This window comes from Gobio gobio, assembly GCF_949357685.1.
Source record: "Gobio gobio genome assembly, chromosome: 19".
NCBI lineage: Eukaryota > Metazoa > Chordata > Actinopteri > Cypriniformes > Gobionidae > Gobio > Gobio gobio.
In genome coordinates, this window is record NC_137112.1 from 34,057,852 (window position 1) to 34,074,979 (window position 17,128).

General features: G+C 36.9%; 1 protein-coding gene across 1 annotated transcript; it reads left to right on the forward strand.

Annotated features, from left to right (window-relative positions):
- Positions 1-1,859: 1,859 nt before the first annotated feature.
- Positions 1,860-5,681, forward strand: fam83d (family with sequence similarity 83 member D). The gene is made up of 4 exons (XM_079844951.1): positions 1,860-2,421; positions 3,598-3,765; positions 3,876-4,000; positions 4,293-5,681. The coding sequence occupies exons 1-4, from the start codon at positions 1,948-1,950 to the stop codon at positions 5,209-5,211; spliced, it is 1,686 nt and encodes a 561-aa protein (XP_079701077.1). The 5' UTR covers positions 1,860-1,947; the 3' UTR covers positions 5,212-5,681.
- Positions 5,682-17,128: the final 11,447 nt, after the last annotated feature.

Sequence of the window (17,128 nt, forward strand, 5' to 3'; positions counted from 1 at the left end):
ATAGAATAGAATAGAATAGCCATTGCTACACAACCATGGATGGGGAAATTAATGTGCAACATGCAACAGAATAGCATATTATTATTGGTATTATTAATAGAATAGAAAGTCTCTATTTCCACACAGCCATGATTTTGATTAATTAGATATCAATTAGGCTATTATTATGAATATTAACCTATCATTATTATTATTATTATTAGAATAGAATAAGGTAGAGAGATATTGCCACGATTACCCATTATTATTGTTGTTGTTATCTTGGAGTAATAATCACCAGAAATTGTTATACACATTTTACTAGTGATAATAAATATGCACAGCTGCATGCAAATGTGTCCTTGGTTCTGCCATATTTAGTCCATGAACAGTTTCAGAAACGCTGATTACCATTTATTTTGCGAGGTCATATAAGGTGAAAGTAAATCTGAGAGTTCCCACAGCTACTGCTGTGCTCTCCGATCTGATCGTCAACCAGAGTGCAACACACGCCAATCTGTCTGTTATCAACAGGTTGTGTGATACTCAGTCCTTGTATGTGGGTATAGCTACATAAAATACGTATAATGTTTCAAACTCGTTACTTTTCTTTTCTTAGGACGTGGTGTTAGACCTGCTATCCAGGGGCTCCCCCTCACGCCACAGTGGCAATTACACCTTCAGACGTGCAGCTTTTTTGACAGTACAGGCAGAGATGAATCTGATTGGATAAAGCACGAAAACACCTACTGTCCATTACGAGACGGTTGCCATGCGGTTTGGGCTTTTCCTTCATTAAGGCCTTGGCTCAAACATTTCTTTTTTTCAGTGTGAATAAATGGTGGAGCTTTATAAATATTATATAGAGGACACTGGGGGTTAGTTGTCACAATGAATATAATAAGGTTTTTTTTTTAAAATATCTAATGGCATGAATGTGTTTTATCTTGCTGTGGTTTAGTTTGTTGACTTTAAACGCCTAGTTCATTTTTTTATTAATTTTGTCAACCAAACTACAATATTTGTCTCTCTCTTGTATTTATGTATTTGTTATAGCTGTTAAATAATCAAGTGAACATTAAATCACACATCCATACAATTAAGAAAGGGTCAACTATATTATGAAATAAACTAACCCTATATAAAACTCTGTTCTTAGCACTAGGGTAGTTTCATAAGTCATGTATTTTAAATAAATGTATACAATTTTCTTAATTACAATATTTAATTAGGCCTACATACACAAAAGAATGGCTTGGTATTTTACTTTAACTTTTACTCTATTGCTGTTACATTAATTATTTTGTTTAATCATTTCTTTACAATTTTAATGATCAGACTGACATTTGACAAAAAGTCAAAGTGTGTTAAACTATTTTTCGTGCAATAATGTGTGTATGCGTGTGTGTGTGTGTGTGTGTGTGTGTGTGTCAAACCAGCCCCATTCTGCTCTATGCTCTGCACTAACATGCCATAATTTTAAACGTACTGTTATATTGTAGCTTGTAACTTTTTAAAATGACATATCATTGGATTATTACAGTTGTTATAAATAACATAAAATTAATAATACAGATTTACTTCAACAATTGGAGTTAAATGATGCCATAATCTCAGATGATTTTATATTAGCTGTTTATATGGAGTATTATTACCTACCTGTATTTTATGAGGCCATTTAGTTTCACAATACCACGCCATCGTGAATTTTACATTCAACAACACGGGGTGAATCACACACGCCGCCTTTGTTTGCCTCCGAATTCAAACTCTTGGCCAATAGGCGCAGGGCAGATTGTCCAATGGCGTTCGTTTTTGGTGGGCACGTGACGCAACAACTTGACTGGCAACAACGTACCGACCAATGGCCGTCTGGCGGTGGGACGGGTCCTAAAAGTACAGGATACAGGTGTCAGAGACTGTATATTCATTTTAGGAAACGTTAGTGTGATTGATAAACTTGCAGACATGGCTCTTTCCCAGTGTCTGGAGGATTCGCCGGGCTGGCGGACACCGAGGACAGGCCAGGATGTAAACGTTAAAGAACTTTACAATGAGAGACACAGGCTCGCTCTGGAGGAGCTGGTCGCCGGTGGAGTCGAATCCTTTTTGGGATTCCTGCAGAAAGAGAGAATCCCTAACTTTCTCTCCGACGACGAGATCAGACGGATATCTCGCGCTGCTGTGGTGCCCAAATCACTCTCTTCGATCGGAGACGATTCTCATTTGGACCACTCTGGCACACTGGACTGCTCATCTGTCACTTATTTCCCCGAGGTCTCTGATATAGAGCCTCCAGTTTTAGAGATAGGCTGGCCTGCGTTTACTACAGGGTCGTTCCGCGGAGTAACGCGTGCAGTCGCCTACTTCCAGCCGAGTTATGGAGAGTGCATTTATAGTTGCAAAGAAGCGGCCAGGAGGATGATTAAAAATGCAAAGGAGGTATTGCTCGGGTCGTACTGTTTAAATAAAATATATAGATGTATATGAGGCACCATGATACTGTTACTTAATTCATCTGTTCTTCCTTGTGCTGAAACTTGATACATCTCTAAAGCAACTTTACAAAAATAATGCCTCGATGTTCAGGCAACATTTAACACTGATACTTGAATACATCTATCACAAGTTTTAACAATTAATCATTACAAAAAATTTTGTTACTAGTATTCATTCTGACTAGTACATAATCCTACTACTATCATTTTGAATTGAGACTATAAATTCAATTAGTCACATTTTTGTAATTATTCCAGTGTAACTAACACATTTTAATTTCAATTTACCAAATTTAATTCTGCACATATACACTTTTGCAATTATTATGGGTTACAGTTGTTGCTGGCACATATTTTTACTAGTATATATGTATTTACTATTTATATATGGGATTTTTCTATTGATACCAGTACTTATTTATTAGTGTCGTTACTAAAAACAATGGTAGCTAATGAATAGCTACTAGTGATGCTTGTCTCTGTTGGGATGATGATTAATTAAAAATAATTACAAACAATTGATACTATTAATTTATAAGGAATATTCAAATGTCTTGTCATAACATGTCTTCATTTTTTAAAATGTGTTATTAACTTGGGAAATTAATTTGTTATCAGATTTCCATATTTAAACTTTTAACAGGATTAAAAAAACATGCAATTTAATGATTTTGATGATTATTTCAGTTTTTCTGAAATAATTTTTCAGGTGAGGGAAGGGTAAGTGTGTGCTCTGGATCTTAAGTGTGGAATGGTAAGAATGTGCTGAAGCGTCTCACACTGAAATGTTACCTCTAAGGGTCTGAACCTGGAGGTGCCACAACAGGCTCTTCGGTCCTTGAACTGAAGGGGGTTTTGAGCTGAATGTATTGAGGTTATACCTCCAGGCAGTCTGAATCTGTTCCAGCTTGCATGTACTTAAAGGCCAAATGTAATAAGAAATAATCAAGGTGTGTAGCCAGCGGCTGTTCAGTCATGACAATCATACGAATGAGCTAGAACGTGGAGTTCACTGATGCGGAAGCTCTAAGTAGTTAATTTCCCACCATGTTTAGCCAAAAAAAAAGTATAGTAATGCTTCGTTAACATATCATTAATCAGAAGTGCTTTTTATCCTTAGGTGATTGCCATTGTGACAGACTCCTTGACAGATCCGGATATCTTCCATGACCTGCAGGAAGCTTGCACACGCCGCAGAGTTCCTGTGTATATTCTTTTAGATCAGTCTTCTGTCCACTCATTCTTACAGATGTGTAAAAACCTTCGTGTGCAGCTTGATGAACTGCTGGTATGAGTTCACAACTTAATGCGGTGTCATTTTGGAATTGTATTATTGTCTGTTAACTAGTATCATTGTTGTTGTTTTTATATTTAATATATTTAGATTTTTTTTTTAAGCAAATGAAAGTACGGACCATAACGGGCTCTACCTACTACATGAGATCAGGTGCTCGGATCACTGGAAAAGTTCATGAGCGTTTCATGCTGATTGATGGGAACAGAGTGGCTACAGGTTCATATAGGTATTAAGACCTCTTTTCCCTAAAAAAAATGAAAGTTACATGTTGTTCCAAACATGTATGACATATATTTAAGCGTGTTGAAAGTCAGTGGGGTCCAATATTGTTTTGTATTCTTCAAAATATTTTCTGTTTTCTATTTTGTGTGGGACAATGTAGAATGATTATAAAGAATGATGAAACATTTTGCAGTAAATTAATAAATTTTAACTTCAGACAATTGGTACATAATAGTCTTGACTACAGTTCTGTTTATACGTTTTCTATTTATTTTGGCACATTCTTTTATATACAGGTTTAACTGGACAGATGGCAAACTCAACAGCAGCAACCTTATCGAGTTATCTGGCCAGATAACTGAGAAATTTGATGAAGAGTTCCGCATCCTCTATGCTCAGTCCCTACCGCTGCCACCGAATACAAGAGCTCCCTCTAGTGCCAGAAGCAGCGGTTTATATGACCATCTTGTCCTCAAACCACCTGGAACGCCTCCCTCCTACTTGGCACGGACAACAAAGCCTCAACCAGAATGTCTGACGAGCACTCCAGCCAGACTTCATACCCCAGAGATCCAACAGATGAATAAAGACATTGAAGATCGAGACAGAAAGAGTAACCCAGTTTCTGATACTTCCACTGTAGGTGAAGACTGGATCGAGCAAGAACTCAGAGAGGAAGCGCTCACTTCGGACGACCCTCCTCGTTTGCCGGCAACGAATGTTACTACTCAGACAGTCGATGTGACGATCTCTCCTCCTGTGCCTTCCTGCCACATCTCAACACAAACGACCTGCCACACCGTAGACACGAGTGTGCAAACATGTGCTGACAACAGCAAGCCTCAGAGCTCAAGCTCTAAATCACAAACCTCATCCAGCAACAACCAGATCAACCCCAGTGCTTCGTCCACTTGCAACCTTCAAGAGGTGGACTGTCACCCACCTGTGTGTCTTGCCCCGCAAGATATCAACCTGAGGGAATGCTTTCTCAAGATCACCAAAGAACGACAGCACCATTATAGCTCCATTCGCTCCAAACTCGACCACATGGTGACACTGCTCTCTCACAAGAGGGAACTAGTGGACCTCACCAACCTGACACTGAGGCCCGTCCTGCACAGAGGACGCAAAGGTCAGCAGGAGGGCAGGCAGGTTCACGGTACACTTGACAATGTTATTATGGGAACATGGCCCAGGTCGAGATGTATGCAGTAATATGAAGTCAGGAGAACAGCGCTGGTGGTGGGTGTATTGGTGTTAGTCTGCTATGTTTTAGTACCGCACTTTTCTACAAAAAAAAAATCAGAACAACACTAATAGATCAATCAGATAAAATATTTTGAATGATGTTATGTGAGAATGCAATGTAAAAATGACAAATGTGCAAAGATACTGATTTTAAAAAAAAAACTTAAATTCTACTATTCTATTCTAATTTTCAGTGCTATTTTAAAATCCAGTTTGTAAATTTCTATATTTGGTTGTCTCTGTTTCTTTCTGGGTGGTTTAAAGTTGTGAAGTTAGGAAAATGACATACTTTTACTATAATGTTCATGTATATGTATAAATATATAAACAGTCACTTGTGGATATGTGTTTGATGTGTTTATTTCACCAAGGATGCAAATAAAAAAAAAAGTTAAATTATTTATGATTGACTCATTTTAATAAAACAACAATTTTACAATTGTGGGGTTGTGGACTTGTTCATAAAGGCTCACTTAGTATAGTATATTACATTTAGCTTTAATATATAGAACATGTTTAAATGCACCGATCAGGCATAGCATTATTATAATCATTATCATAACCCAATATTGCTACCAAAACAGCCCTGACCCATCGAGGCATGGTCTCCACAAATTTTTTTTTTTTACCATATCTATATATTTTGCTGGGTTTTTTTTCTCTCCCCCTTATCCGTAATTGTGTGTACATTTATGTGATTGGTCTCTTACTTTGTATAAGCAGCCGTGTTAATAAATAAAATAAAAAGCATGGACTCCACTAGACCTCTGAAGGTGTGCTGGGGCCCGTTTCAGAACGGAGGTTAAGTGAAAACTCTGAGTAGGTTAACTCTGAAATAAGGGAAACTTTGGGTTTCTGTTTCAGAATTGGAGGTATGTCAAACCCGAGAATGCAGGGTAAGCCAAGCCCGTTTCTGAAAGAGAGGTAACTTATACTCAGAGTCAGTTACCAGGGTAACTTACTCTGTGAACCTAACCTGGTCAGAAGCAGGTTTTCTTTGGTAAACCCAGAGTTTCTTTCGTTCTCCTCCCCCTTTTTAAAGCACCAGCAGTGTTTAAATACTTTATTCATTCATTCAAACGCCACAAATGCTTTTCTTACTGAGTATTTTGGTCGTATTTCAAGTGTAAATATACAAAAAATTATAAATTTAATCTAAATCTAAAGTAAGCAAAGTTTACTTAAAACAAATTACATTTTCTGCCACTTGACAAAAATACAAAGTAAGAAAAGCATTCTTTGCAGTAACATTCATTGCTCATATTTTCATCATGAGGACACTGTCAAAGTGACAAAAATGGCATGTCCTTTTATACAGGATCCTGACGTTCACCTGATAATCCTCTAGAAGTAACCTAATAATTCGAATTTCCTTTAGGATTTCCAGTGGTTGGACGCATTTATGACACTCATATACCCATCATCACACTTTCTGAAAACGGATTATTTTATGGAATGGAAGGATGCTGCCAGATGGTAGTACGAGATAAATGGCATAACCACCACCACAGCTGTTAAATACATTTATTTACATTTTTATAGTCATCGTTATTTCCTACAAATACTTTATTCTTTTTCCTGTTGGGTGTTAATATTCTTCCTCCATCTCCTCTTCATCTGTCAGTGCTGCTACAGTTTGGCTGGCCTGAGTAGAAGTCAATAATGTCATTACCCTGATTAATAAATGTAACAGGTGGGATCAGAGAACATTTCATTATGTGAAAAGAGCATAGACCCTTTTCACATTTCTGGGTTTCCGAAGCTGAAGTCGTCATAGTTGGGTTAACTCTTATAGTGGTGAATGAGAGAATACATTAAATATATATTTTTGTCTCCATTTGCTCAAATAGCAAAAGAAAAACTCCACAATAGTGATTTCACAACTTTCAAAAAGATGGAAAAATTAAAGTGAGATTGATAACTGCAGTGAAAAGAGAGAAAGATGTTAATTTTAACTATCACTCCCATAGACGCTGTATTAGAAACACTCTCACAGCAGCAGTAACTTGATCTTTGTAATTTGATGCAAAAGTAATATAATACAAAGTATTAGTGTTATAAATGTACATACATAAAAAAATAATACTAAAAACGTTGCAGGATTTACGATATTGATAACCATTAAAACACGTCATCACAGTCTGTGAAAAGGGTCTATGTGGGAAAAGCTGCTGCACATTGGACACTGAATGATATTTATTTAATATGTCAAATGTTTGTAAAGTCATTAAACCTACACCCATGAACATTTTATGCTTAAAGCTTTTCCTGATTGAATTATGTTTGTTTAATTCATTTTTTTAGCTGCTGCCACATTCTTTGTTTGCCTTTTGGATTCCATGAAAATTAAACTTAATTAAAATAATTAAGAATTAAACTTGTGTATTGACCCGGAAGTATGCAAACGTCTTTTTGTTGGGTGCTGTTGCCATGGTGAATCGTAATTTCGGAGCTCCATTGATCGTGGCTTTTCATAGTTGGAATGCATGAGCTTAACTCCGAGTCAGTCTACTCAGTGTTGATTGAACTACCTCAATTCAGCTGCTCTGAAACCCAAAACTCAGAGTTTCCCATCTCAGAGTAAGTCAACTCAGAGTTGGTTGAAAAACCTCCTTTCTGAAACAGGCCCCTGTGGTATCTGGCACCAAGATGTCTGCAGCAGATCCTTTAAGTCCTGTAAGTTTGGAGGTGGGCCCTCCATGGATTGGACTTGTTTGTTCAGCACATCCCACAGATGCTCGATTGGATTGAGATCTGGGGAATTTGGAGGCCAAGTCAACACCTCAAACTCATTTTTGTGATCCTCAAACCATTCCAGAAGCATTTTTGCTTTGTGGCAGGGCGCATTATCCTGCTGAAAGAGGCCACAGCCACCAGGGAATACCATTTCCATGAAAGGGTGTACATGGTCTGCAACAATGCTTAGGTAGGTGGTACGTGTCAAAGTGACATCCACGTGGATGGCAGGACCCAAGGTTTCCCAGCAGAACATGGCAGGCTTGCCTTCTTGCCATAGTGCATCCTGGTGCCCTGTGTTCCTCAGGTAAGCGACGCACCCGGCCATCCACATGATGTAAAAGAAAACGTGATTCATCAGACCAGGCCACCTTCCATCAGTTCTGATGCTTGCGTGCCCACTGTTGCTGCTTTTGGCAGGTGGACAGGGTTCAGCATGGGCACCCTGACTGGTCTGCGGCCATGCAGCCCCATACGCAACAAACTGCGATGCACTGTGTATTCTGACACCTTTCTATCAGAACCAGCATTAACTTCTTGAGCAATTTGAGCTACAGTAGCTCGTCTGTTTGATCAAACCACACGGGACAGCCTTCCCTCCCCACGTTCATCAATGAGCCTTGGCCGGCCATGACCCTGTCGCCGGTTCACCACTGTTCCTTCCTTGGACCACTTTTGATAGATATTATTGACCACTGCAGACTGGGAATATCCCATAAGAGCTGCAGTTTTGGAGATCATCTAGCCATCACAACTTGGCCCATATTTTTCCTGCTTCTAACACATCAACTTTCAGGACAAAAAGTTAACTTGCTGCCTTATGTATCCCAACCACTAGGTGCCGTGATTAAGATATAATCAGATAATAATAATAATAATAATAATAATAATAATAATAATAATAATGAGACATTTATATATATAACATTTCTGTTTAAATCTCCCTAAATAACTGGGGGTCATAATGTATATATATATATATATATATATATATATATATATATATATATATATATATATATATATATATATATATATATATATATATATATATATATATATATATATATATATATATATATATATATATATATATATATATATATATATATATATATAAACAAACAAACAAACCGTAGCCCTTATTTTAGATCAACTGTGTGTTCACAATGTTCACAAAAAGAGGAATTCTGGGAAGTTTGTCCGAATGTAATAGCAGCAATAGTCCTCTACAAACCGAAGAGGGCGCTATCACCTTGCACCTTGCCTGTGTACTTCATGAACATGATGTCTTGGATAACATTGTGGAAAATAATCTAATCATACTAAAATAATTTGGCATGCAGGTCAAGATGATGGTTTGCTGATGCAGAAACAAATCAGAGAAAAGAAGGTTTTGTTATCTTACGAATAAGGTGCGCGCGCGCACACACACACACACACACACACACACACACACACACACACACACACACACACACACGCACAGGTTTGTTTTGCTATCTAAGTGAGGACATTCCATAGGCGTAAGGGTTTTATACTGTACAAACTATACATTCTATCACCCTACATCACCTCTACCCCTAAGCCTACCCATCACAGGAAACATTCTGCATTTTTAAATTTTTAATAAAACATTGTTTAGTATGTTTAATATTTTTAAATATGAGGCCTCTCATGGTATTACATCATAATACCAGTGTAATGCCTGTCATTATACAAATTTGAGTCCTCATAAATCACAAACACATACACACACGCGCGCGCACACACACACACACACACACACACACACACACACACACACACACACACACACACACACACACACACACACACACACACACACACACACACACACACACACACACACACACACACACACACACACACACACACACACACACACACACACACACACACACACACACACACACACACACACACACACACACACACACACACACACACACACACACACACACACACACACACTTCAAAAGTCTAGGCCAGTAAGAATTTTTCCAAAGAAATTGATACGTTTATTCAGCTTTTAGTATACCATTAAATAAACTGATTAATTATATTAAATATATGTATAATGTTGCAAATTAGTTTTGTTTCAAATAAACGCTGTTCTTTTGAACTATTTCTTTAAAAATAAAAATCCTGAAAAAAAAACTTCCACACACTTCAACCAATAATAATAATAAATGTTTCTTGCACCAAATAAGCATATTAGAATGATTTCTTAAGGATGATGTACTGAGGATTGGAATAATGGACGCTGAAAATTCAGCTTTGCCATCACATTAATAAATTACATTTTAAAATAGGCTATATTAAAATGGAGAACAGCTATTTTATAATGTAAAAATATTTCACAATTTTTGTAAATAAATGCACTCTTCATAAGATCCTTATTTTACTGACCTCAACTTTTAAACGGTACTTTATATTTATGTTTTTCCCTCACAGGACCAGTCTCTTATTGATTACTGGATCAGATTTGGAAGATTTATGCATACTGCCTCATAGCCTAAGTGCCAACATATTGACGAACGACCGAATGTGTGTTGTTTACTGTTAAATCTGCAGCGATATAATGGATTGTTTATGTGAATTGTAACATTTTAGCATGTAAAAGTACATTTTAAAAATAAATAAACAGAACATAAATATATTCAACATGAAATTCATGCAACAAAGGCCTGAATTACTCAAAACAAATTAACATTCAAATGCTGTTTAATACCTTGAATAATCATTCTTTCAAAAGCTACCCCTTAGGTTTACTATTAATAGCTTGATTAAACAGAACAACAAGTGATTGTTGGCGGTTAATTATTTATCTTGTTTTCATGAGTGTTTTGAGCCACAGTCACCCCCTCAGGTACCGCTCACAACTGTCCAATGATCGCAGCCTTAATCACTCTTCTTGAGTAATGAAACCTGCTTGTGTGTGTGTGTGTGTGTTTTTTTTTTAAAGCAGTTGTTGCTACTAAAGATACAATTCACAGTTAATCAGAACACTTACAAAGTCTTTTTCTCTGCCTAAACCCAACCATTTAGGCCAATAATTCAATAACTGTTCAAAATGAACTACTGGTAGTATGGATTGTTTTTCCCAAAGTTCACCCAAAAATGGATTTACATGTTCCAAAACTGACTTGCTATTTTCTGTGGAAGATAAAAGAAAAGAACAGTTTTTGTCCGTATAATGAAAGTCGAAATAACATTGGACCCCATTGACTTACATTGTGCAGACAAAAAAAAACGCTGATACATTTTTCAAAATGTATTGTTGTTTGTGTTCCACAGAAGAGATAAAGTTAGGTTTGGAACGACATGAGGGTGAAAACATTTCTCAGCAATCATATACTGAGCATGGGTAGAAACGCCTACAGAAATTGATGCAAGAAACTCATGGCTTGGTGGAAAAACTTTACTCGAGAAAAGTGTTGAAAGTGTTATATGCTACTGGCAAGTTCTCTTACCATTCTAAGGGGATATGGTGCAAATTTGGCAACACATGGGTGTAAATCCATCCCTAATACAGGTATGTGTCATCCCAATTAAACTAGACACGCAGGTGGGGACCTTTTGTTACCCGACTGCCCTCGTCAGCTCTTCTGCCCCCTCATTGGGCTCTGGTAAACATCTGACTTTCCATCAAGATGAGACTAGAACAGTCACCATCTGGAGGAGGGTGTTTGGCCCGAGGATACAAAACAATGACATGAAAATACAAGTCAGGGGAAAACAATGTGATGACGTGTGCCAAAACGGCCCAGCCGCGTCTTTTGTAGTTTACAGGAGAGATTTCGGTTTCAGCGCCCCCGCTCCTATATTCGGCCTTCAAATGATGATGACACACGGTTGTTTTCAATCCCTGTGGATCTAGCGGAGCGCAGCATGTTCGAGTTGGATGGCCTAAACTTTTCTGCTCATTCCCTGGTGTGACATGTTCTTGCCCTTCCTTTCGTATCTGCTCCTAGTACTTTTAGAGCTCACTGGTTCATTTCAGACTGTACCTTTGGCCAAAAAGAGCGGAGATAAAAAAAACAAACGAGAGCTATTCGTCAGGGTTTTAGCTTTATGACCTTGATTCACACACTCTCAGCACATGAGTAATACAAGCCACATTATAGTAACTGCTGTCAGTGAAGGTAACCACTGCTACTTCTAGATGTGTGTGTCAGCACCACTGCCGAACTGTGCTATTAATAGAAGGCACAGTGTGTCTCAGGTGAAAGCAGTCTTTGTGTCCTGTGGTCTTTGCTGTGTGGGCTCGGGGAAGGTGACAGGTGCAGCTCTGTGTTGTGGCCAGCTCATCTGTTTTACACTTTTGTCCTTTTAATGCAGAAACAATGCAGAGAGTATCCTGGCTAGAAATAGGAGGAAAAGTTCTCAGGAATTTTATAAGGGGATATATTCGGGATGCACTATATATGCACAATTTACCATAACAGTCATTATTAGAGATGTTAATTTATCCCATTTTTACTTTTAAATACCTTTTTCTTTCATACCACCAATAAATCGAATGGATTCATACCAAACAAACACACACAATATAACAGTACTATATCCGTTTCAAATTTATTTTATCTAACACTCACATTAATATACTACTAATAAATCTGATGCATTCATACAAAACAATAGGGATATACAATACAATGGTACCATACTGCCTATTGGTCAATATTACTTTTTTTAAAGTATCAGTCGATATTTATTTAGTTGTGGATATTTAATTGTTCACGTACTCATCTAACACTCATATGCCACCAATAAATCTGTTATTGTGTTTTTTATACTGTTTTGTATGAATCCATCCATGTTAGTTTTCAATGTATCGGTGTCAGTTGATTTCTCATATTCTTATTGTTAGATTACTTATTTATTTTATCTTACACAGATTTATATACTAAAAAATCTGATGCATTCATACAAAAAAGTAGCAAAAAAAAGGTTATGGACAAAAAAGTATGGTTATACAATAGGGATATACCATATAATGTTCAATTCAATTCAATTCAATTCAAATTTATTTGTATAGCGCTTTTCACGATACATATCGTTTCAAAGCAGCTTCACAGAAAATGATTTGTACATGTTATGCATTTAATGTATACAGTATATAACCCTTTTTCAGTATCAGCCAATATTTATTTAGTTGTGGATATTTAATTGTTCATGTTCTCATCTAACACTCATATAATCACCAATAAATCGGATGGATTCATACAAAACAGTATGAAAAAACACAATATAACAGTATACCATGTTACGCTCTAAAAATACTGGGTTAAAAACAACCCAAGTTGGGTTGAAAATGGATTAACCCAGCAATTGGGTTGTTTTAACCCAGCAATTGTGTTGTTTTAACCCAGTGAATGGGTCGTTTTAACCCAACGGTTGGGTTAAATGTTTGCTTAAAACAACCCAATCGCAGGGTTAAAACAACCCAATTGCAGGGTTAGTCCATTTTTCAACCCAACATGGGTTGTTTTTAACCCAGCATTTTTTAGAGTGTAGTTTTCAATGTATCGGTATCAGTTGATTTCCCATATTCTTATACAACCCCAAATAAGAAAAAGTTGGGACAGTATGGAAAATGCAAATAAAAAAAGAAGAAGAGATTTCTAAATTTACTTTGACTTGTATTTCATTGCAGACAATATGAACAAAAAATATTTCATGTTTTGTCTGGTCAACTTCATGTCATTTGTAAATATGCATCCTTTCCTGTCATTCAGACCTGCAACACATTTCAAAAAAAGTTGGGACAGGAGCAATTTAGGGCTAGTAATGAGGTAAAATGGTTAAATAATGATGTGATTTGAAACAGGTGATGTCAACAGGTGATTGTAATTATGATTTGGTACAAAAGCAGCATCCAAGAAAGGTCTAATCCTTTAGGAGCAAAGATGGGCCGAGGATCGCCAGTTTGCCAACAAATACATGAGAAAATTATTGAAATGTTCCTCAAAGAAAGATAGGAAGAGATTTGGATATTTCACATTCAACAGTGCATAACATAATTAAAAGATTCGAGGAATCTGGAGGAATTTCAGTGCGTAAAGGACAAGGGCGCAAGCCTAAGCTGAACAACCGTGATCTCCGATCCCTCAGGCAGCACAGCATCAAGAATCGTCATTCATCTATAAGCGATATCACCACATGGGCTCAGGACTACTTTGGCAAACCTTTGTCAAGTACCACAATACGTAGTTTCATCCACAAATGCCAGTTAAAACTGTACTGTGCCAAAAGGAAGCCCTATGTTAACAGTGTCCAGAAGCGCCGTTGACTTCTCTGGGCTCGGAGGCATCTGGGATGGACCATCACACAGTGGAAACGTGTACTGTGGTCAGATGAATTGCACTTCTGTGAAGGCACCATTAATGCTGAAAAGTACATAGAGATTTTGGAGCATAATATGCTGCCTTCAAGAAGACATCTTTTCCAGGGACGTCCATGCATATTTCAACAAGACAATGCAAAACCACATTCTGCACACATTACAAAGTCCTGGCTGCGGAGGAAGAGGGTACGGGTACTTGACTGGCCTGCCTGCAGTCCCGACCTGTCTCCAATAGAGAATGTGTGGCGCATTTTGAAGCGCAAAATGCGACAACGAAGACCCCGTACTGTTGCCCACCTTAAGACTTGTTTGCAGGAAGAATGGGACAAAATTACACCTGAAACACTTCATCACTTGGTGTCTTCAGTCCCTAAACGTCTTTTAAGTGTTGTGAAAAGGAATGGCAACATTACAAAGTGGTAAATGTTTTACTGTCCCAACTTTTGTTTAAATGTGTTGCAGGTCTGAATGACAGGAAAGGATGCATATTTACAAATGACATGAAGTTGACCAGACAAAACATGAAATATTTTTTGTTCATATTGTCTGCAATGAAATACAAGTCAAAGTAAATTTAGAAATCACTTCTTTTTTTCTTTTTTTTTGCGTTTTCCATACTGTCCCAACTTTTTCTGATTTGGGGTTGTATTTAGACGACCTATTTCTTTCATCTAACACTCACATTTATAATAATAAATATGATGCATTCATACAATGCATTCATACAAAAAAGTATATATATATATATATATATATATATATATATATATATATATATATAAAAAAAATAGGGATATACAATATTATGGTACCATACTGCTTATTGGTCAATATTACTTATTTCAGTATCAGTCAATATTTATTTGGTTGTGGATATTTAATTGTTCATGTTCATGTAGTTTACCTCTATTGCCAACTAATGCTGACGTAAAGTTAATCTTTAAAGCACTGATCATTTATTAACGCTGTTAAATGTAATCTTTAGCAATTCTCAAAATGAATACCCATACATCACAATGTTGCAATGCTACAATTCACTTGTAGCATTTAAAATGTCTGATTTTAGTTTAATATTAGTCATTTATTGGTCATCTGGTAATTATTCTCTGCTTATTGAATCAGACAAAATTCCTAAAAGATAGAGAAATAGCATAAAGCGTTAAATGCTGAATTACAAAACTGCATTATTGAAACACTATTATCCCCTCAGACAGTTATGGCTCATGACCACAAATTCGGTTTAAATTTAAAAAAAGATTAAGGTAATTCATGATTCTTTTATCTTTCTTTTTTCCAAATTGAGATTTAAAAATCTGATTGCATGTGGTTAAAGAGATGCCTGAGAGGAGAGCGCTGTTGAAAATAGATAAGGCCCCTTTCTGCTTTACTCACTCACCCTCATCCAACGTTTCCTGCTGCCTCATAGAGTCTTTATCTCAACCCATCTCCTAACTCGGATACACCGCAAACTCTCACGGTTTAACCAGCCTCAGTCGAGGAGGCGTGCCTGCTCTACCAGCTCTCTTTCCATCTGCCTCATCAGTTTAAGACAGAGTGTGAAGTTACAGCTGATCCGAAGAGCTGTTAACGCTTTTGCAGCCACTATAGCTATGACAAAATAAACAGTTGACATAAATATTCACTTTTAAGACATTTCAACTCACTAAAATGAATGGGAAAGTAGTCGCTGGAGCTTGGCGAGCTGTTAAATAACACGTGTACTCTTGGTTATTGATCATCACCTTCTCAGTGTCTGTTTCACAGACTCTCCATCCACTTATTGATTCATGCAAATTGATTTCATATGGATTTTGTGATGTAATCTATTAGCTGCTCATGTGTCTGCTAAAGGCTTTTAAATGATCAGCCAAATTGAGCTGTAGGCCGAATGAGGTCCAGAATAATGACCTGATGATAAACTGCAAAGAGACTGAAAATTAAACAAAGCAGGTTAAAAGAGAAAAATGAAATGGAAGCATTACAGAGAAAGAAAACAGGGAAGGTCTCTTGTTGACTCAAGATATATTTTGAATTTAAAGTCTTTTTCTTACCCTATTGACATATATTTGACATCGTATCTTAAGCATAAATTATCTTGTCTTGTGTTAAAAAAAACTATTTCCCAGTGTAAAAAAAAAAGTACATTCAAGATATATTCTCGTATTATATTTGTGTAGCATTTTGCATTGCAATTGCTTTGGGACTAAGTATTTATTTTTATTTATTTTTAGGGTGACCAAGGTCAAGGATCCTTCACATAATGTTTCATGTTTACATAAAAAATGATACTAAGATGAATTTCTTATGTAAAATGGTAATATTGGTGTATAACAAACAAAGAAGCAGCAACTGCGATCACATTATTAAAAAGCCAGCAGCACAACTGCTTTTTATTCTGGTTGACATTTTGCAAAATGAACTTTTTTAATATTTATTCTTTAAGCTCAAAATCACATGTTGGATTCTTCAGCCAAAAAGCTTTTTGATGAAAGCAGACAACTGTGCATTTATACACATTTACTGTCCCTTTAACAGCCCATGGGGTTACATTACATGTTGGAAAGATTGAGAACTTAATGCAATCATGAAACAATTAGTCAAAAGCACTTGTGTACGTCAGTGTGAACGCTGTCTGAATTATGCAGATGGTGCAGATCTGTATTTCTCCTGTGAGGTGCTATGAACTTGAATTAAACTCAAGGGTATTGCCTGCTCTCCAAACTGGCTGGCCAGAAGAACAAAACAAATCGGGGTGACGTCTTTTATGCTGGCGTT

Excerpts from the sequence above, each read along its gene's own strand:
- fam83d (XM_079844951.1), top strand. The coding sequence starts at position 1,948 with ATGGCTCTTTCCCAGTGTCTGGAGGATTCGCCGGGCTGGCGGACACCG. Across the intron at positions 2,422-3,597 it reads TGATTAAAAATGCAAAGGAG|GTGATTGCCATTGTGACAGA; the intron begins GTATTGCTCGGG and ends TTTTATCCTTAG. Across the intron at positions 3,766-3,875 it reads TGCAGCTTGATGAACTGCTG|CAAATGAAAGTACGGACCAT; the intron begins GTATGAGTTCAC and ends TTTTTTTTTAAG.